The sequence below is a fragment of the Platichthys flesus genome, chromosome 2 (assembly GCF_949316205.1).
Source record: "Platichthys flesus chromosome 2, fPlaFle2.1, whole genome shotgun sequence".
In the NCBI taxonomy this organism is placed as follows: domain Eukaryota; kingdom Metazoa; phylum Chordata; class Actinopteri; order Pleuronectiformes; family Pleuronectidae; genus Platichthys; species Platichthys flesus.
The window spans coordinates 5347801-5353387 of record NC_084946.1 but is presented as its reverse complement, the minus strand read 5'-3'; the positions used below and the strand labels follow the sequence as shown (position 1 = coordinate 5353387).

The window sequence follows — 5587 nt, the reverse complement described above, 5'->3', positions numbered from 1 at the left end:
TGGAAACTCATAGAAAACTCTATGAGCCAAGTGTCAAGAGAGTCTTTCATTGTTTCAAATCTAAAGTAGGACTCTCTCAGTAATGACCACTTACTAATGATAATTGAGATCTTGAGTTAATTACCTTTTTGCAGATGTGTGTGAGGATCATAAGAAGACTGAATAAAGTGATCTCTGCTTTACACTTCTGCCTGTCCTGGGAGAGGGATCCCTCACTTCTCTCTGAGGTTTCTTTATTTTTCCTCACACAGTCACACCTTCTGGTGCCCCATGAGGCAAATTGTGGTTTGTGAATATGGGCTTTATAAATCAAATTGGATTGATTGAATGAACTCATTCAGAATGTCATTGACATCCAAAACAGATTGAAATCATCTCACAGAAAATGAACGTCTTTCCACTACAGACCATTTACAACATATATAAGCTACCGGATGAATCTCAGAATGTGGCTTTAACAACAAATTCCATAATTGTTCTGATTGATTGAGAGCAACCCCAACATGCTCAGCAGATTTCTGGTAGTTGAGATAGCTGAGATCATGTTTGGAGCAACACGTAACACAGCTGCAGTGACTCATGCAGACAGAAGCATGTCATCATATGAGCCAAACATCGCAGGCTGCCAGAGAGTGCTGGAATCTGGGCACTGGTGTCAGTGGAAACTTTTCTGGTGAAAGGTCAGGGGAAGGAACCAGTCACTTACAAACAAGATAGCAGGTCAAACACTGTTATATCAGAGGGTAAACAAACTGCTCAGGTTGCAAACAGATCGTTGCATTGTCTGCATTCGTGTGAAATCAACAGAGAATATTGATTTGTTGCTTTGTGTCCCGACACGACAACACTGTTTTTCCACATCACGCTGACGATCATTAAATTGGGTCACTACTTGCTAGAGTGCAGAGGGAGCAGATTCTTGTGTGGGTCTGTTCAGACATGTGTCTGTGTGTGTGTGTGTGTGTGTGTGTGTGTGTGTGTGGGGGGGGGTAATCTAAATAAAAGCCCAGCAGGAACACAGCAGCCTGGTATGACTTCAAACACACTGGAGTGGTTTAATGGGCCAATACACCAACTGTACACAGGATGCCCAGTCGACTTGGCATCAGAGGTGTGTTTGCTCAGGAGACACATGGTTAGTGTGGCATCACAAGGGGGCAGGTTATAGAGGGGCATTATGTGCCTCACTCTGGGAGTTGCTACCTCCCCACAAGATGGCTGCCGGGAGGACTGCCTTCATCTCCCAGAAGGCACTGCTGGGGGAGGTGCCAATGTCTCCCTCATTAAAGCTCCAGCTTTAATGAGGGAGACTTCCTTTTTTACGACTTCTCTCTGCTTCTGTGACGCACTGCCCTACACCCTTCTTAGTGGTTACACCTACGGTGATACCACATTAGATACAGGTGAGGTCCGAAAAATGCACATCCAGCTGTGATGTCAATATTCAAAAAGTCAATCAAGTAGCCGGGCAGTTTGATGTCATCACACAATTATAATGACTGATGAATTAGTATGAATGTATAATTTAAATCAGTGGTTCTCAAATGGCACACTTTCAGGGGGTCCGTGAAACGTTTCCAGATTCGTCCAGTAAAAAGACCATGATATATTGATTTTCTATGTTGACATGATGAAAAACATTTTTAAACGTAGGTGTGTATTGGACTATGTCAAAATATTCCAAGAGACATAAATGAGGAGGTCCCAATAATATTTTTTCTCTTTTAGGTAGTCCTGGGAAGAGAAAAATGTGAGAACCTCATTTAAATGTTGTGACTGGTTGAGATAAAGTTTAGAAAAAAATTGTACGTGTTATTTCTGACAACACTTAATATTTTAGAAACAGATGGTTTTCAATTCAGTTGTGAATCCGATAAGTATCTATGTCTTAGATTAAGTGGAGTGGAGTAGATGTACTGATGTATACACTTTATTACAGTCCAGTAGGGGTTTATACTAAAGTAAAGGACACATTGGTAATAGTTACTGCAAAGTGTTGTACAGCCCCCCATTGTGGACACTCAGGTAAAATGCAGCATGCTGTCCTCGCACTCCCTCGGCACAGTCACTTTGTAGCTGTGGCACGACAGTTTGTAATTGTTTCCATCGTTGTTGTCCCAGTAATCAGATCCTCTCACATGGTAGCGGATGGCAAATTCCAACACAGCTCCTGGCTGCAAAATGAAGGGCGGCACCGGCAGACGAAACCTGAAGGTGTCTGCCTCTGGAGCGCCATTCTCCCCGTGGTTGGCACTCGATACCCAGCATGCACTTGCCTCTGTATGTGTTCTCCAGTTGGTGAAAGAGTAGTGCACTGTGACCTCTTTCTCATAAGCTAGATTCAGTGCCTGTATGGTGCCTGTGATCCCCTGCTCTGAACACAGGACCCGCTGCAGACACACACTCTGAGTGCAGAGACGCCTCTGGAAGTCGGGCTGAGCTTCCATGTTTTCTGGGAAACAGGGTTTGAAGTACGGCAGGGAGAGCTCCTGTGACTTCCGAAAAGCCAGCTCAGAGCTCATCATGAGTCTGAACATAACGTGTTGGGGGATCAACGGGTGCTCCTGAACTTTGAAGACCTTCACTTCCTCTAACTCCAGGCCCAGCGAGTCCACGAAGCGAACCTGCGGGCTCCTGAGCTCTTTCTTCCTCTCTGCATTTGAAGGTAGAGACTGAGCTCGTTTCCTCATGATCGTCCTCACCGGGGGCTCAGTGGTGGTGCCGGGTGTTAAACCGGGCTCCGTCCCTGGGGGGGTTCTGGGTGGAGGAGGGCGGATCCGAACTGGAGGTTTGGGCGATTGAGGCTTGGGGTCATAAATGTCCCGAAGACGGATGGTGGTGGTTTTAGAGTTGGAGACGCTGCTGGAGCCCCTGATGAACTGAAGCTGGACCCCACTCCTCTCACTAGAACCTCTCTGCTGCCATTTGTCACAAGTGTCAGCCATGTTCGTCGTATTCAACCACCTTTAGAAACAGACCAACCAATTCATAACCTAAAAGTTACATCATTTCACACTACATATGCAAATACCTGCATTACAATCACACATTTCTAGACAAAATAGCAATTACTTGACAAGACCACCAGTGGAATTCTTATGATCTAAATCAGTGTAAATGTCGCTGTTGAAGAAGGATCAAACCTTTGCGGCAGGCGTCTTCAGTCCTGGTGTCAGGCTGGTGTCTTGCATTGACCTTGCTCTCTGTGTGGAAGTCGTGCTGAACCCAACTGCTACCAGATGACAGATGAGAGGAGGCAGCCTCTGCCAGATAACGTCAGTAACTCGCCATGAGAAGCCAAGCACAACATCTCGAGCAGAAAAAAAGAAATAGAGCTACTGCAAACTACAGACAGTAGATTATCTGGTTAGACTTGGAAAAGCACAGCCTGCAATCGGTGACTGCACCTCAGCCCTGGAGCTCAGCCTTTGACATATAACATGAGACCTTCAGTGGGGATGGGAGGTGTAGAGTGAATATTTATAGCAGGTAGTGGTGGGCTGTGTTTCTGTTCTTTGAAGATGCATTACTGGCTTAAAATACCAGCTCCTTGCAGTAGTAACATGTAATGAAACCTGTTGTCAGAGTATTTTAGATTAGAAAACACCACCGATACCAAAATTGAAAAAAGATCTGTGGGAAATGTGCGGTTTTTATTCTGTCACAGAGTGTCACACTATCGTATTTCTCTGGTGTCTTGTGTTGGTTTGCATGAGTTGATTATCTCTATGATTTTATTGCAAGATGTACTTTGTATCATCATGGGATAATTACAATCATCTGATCATTCTACTTATTTACCAGAACTGGTAAAGATGATTGCGTTATTATCTGTCATTATTCTGCCCCTGTTTAGAATTTTTGTGATGAAAGACTTTAGATTTTTTAAAGAAATTAGGATTTATCTGTTTATGACTTTTGATTTATGTGAAACTTTGCGTTGGTTGGGCATATTTTGATTTATATTTCTCTTCTAATTTTCTAAATCTATTAGTTCCTGTTTGAATTTTGAAGCTTTTGAATCTTTTATTTTACTCCCTGTCTTTGCCTCCTTTGTGATTGAGATCCTGATCTTGCCTCAATGTGATACTGGGCATTCACACGCTCCTCAGAGTTTCCTGAGTTGTGAGGTCGTTGTTCTGACTTTGGCGTGTTCGTGTGTGAATGTGGAAAAAACATTGACTCTGTAAACCATGTGTTGTATTTATGTGTTAATGATGTTCAAATATCTTGATACCTCCTTCCTACATCTCCACAATAGCAAAGAGCAAGGATCAGGTTTGACAGACATATAAAGTATAGACGTATAGTGTCGGGTGCTTTTGGGAGATGGACCTACAGTTTACAAAAATTAAACAATTGACAAGTTCACTTTAGAAGCTAAAATATTTAAAGCTGATTTATGTTTACTCGTTTATAAGTGTCAGCCACTCTCACTAAACCTGACAGGTATCCAATAAATAAGTATAGTTTCAATAAAAGACTGTGACAGTGTGTCTAATATGTCTGCAATACACTTTAAAGAAAACACTGTTGTAGTCAACTTATCACAACGGTTTGCATGAGAAAACCTTTGGGTTTCAGGACATATGGAATTGTCAGGTGCACTTGCTCTAGAAGTCAAGACTGACTCTGCCCATGAGCAGATGTCCATGTTTAAACTCAACAACGTGGCCAACAGCTCCACATTTGACTCTGATGGTCGTCTCTGTGATGACAGCCTGGCTGCGACACTCTACAAGGTCATCATAGAAATACCAGCCAGCTTGGAGAATGCCATGCAGTGATTTACAGCACTGGGGTGATATTACACAGCAGCCTTCACATATCTGTGACAAGAGTGTGGTACAAAGACTGTGTAAAAAAAGCCACACAGAAGGCTTTAAATAAAAATATCACAATCAGATGATATCAAAATAGAAATTAAATGAATAATATAAGTGACCAAATCAAAATGAACGCAGGAAATCTGAGCCAAGAAAAATGTATTGACTGATTGTTAAATCAAAAGAAAGGAAGGGCTACACTATGATGAGGAAATCCAGGGACAAATCAGCGAGTTCTTCTGAAATGGGCAAACTTTTGCTGCCTATTAATTAATTACAAAAAACAATGAGGAAGAAAAAAGTGTAAAACATTGTCCAAATGTGTTTTTTTTATTCTGAAAAGGTTTCGTAAAATATGAACTTTGTCCGAAATTATATTTATGATTTAGTTTTTCCCAGAACACTTAAAATCAGCGGACAATACAAATTGACAGAAACACGTGCAGACCAAGCTAAAGGCTTCAGTGCTTTAATCAGAATCTGCTCTGCATTGTACAATCCATGGTCACAACCCTACTGGTGGTGGAACGAGTGGAGCAGTTTGCAGTCTGCAAGCCGGCTCCAGCATCTCAATGCCAATTTCCCCAAGTTTGAAACAACTTGTACATTGTTCAACATGCAGCTTTGTAAACGCTTCCAGGCCCTTTAATACCTCGAGCCCTCATTATTATCAAGCCAGCTGTCATCCAGCATTCCCCCGAACACTCAGGCTGATTAATGATGAGACACACTGCATGAGCTAAATGCACAGAAAAAAGAAA

General features: G+C 42.5%; 1 protein-coding gene across 1 annotated transcript; it reads right to left on the bottom strand.

Moving 5' to 3' along the window:
• Nucleotides 1-1907: 1907 nt before the first annotated feature.
• Nucleotides 1908-3447, bottom strand: ppp1r3db (protein phosphatase 1, regulatory subunit 3Db). The gene is made up of 2 exons (XM_062397153.1): nt 3144-3447; nt 1908-2964 (listed from the first exon to the last, which is right to left on the bottom strand). Exon 2 carries the CDS (start codon nt 2943-2945, stop codon nt 2022-2024), a length of 924 nt encoding a protein of 307 aa, XP_062253137.1. The 5' UTR covers nt 2946-2964; nt 3144-3447; the 3' UTR covers nt 1908-2021.
• Nucleotides 3448-5587: the final 2140 nt, after the last annotated feature.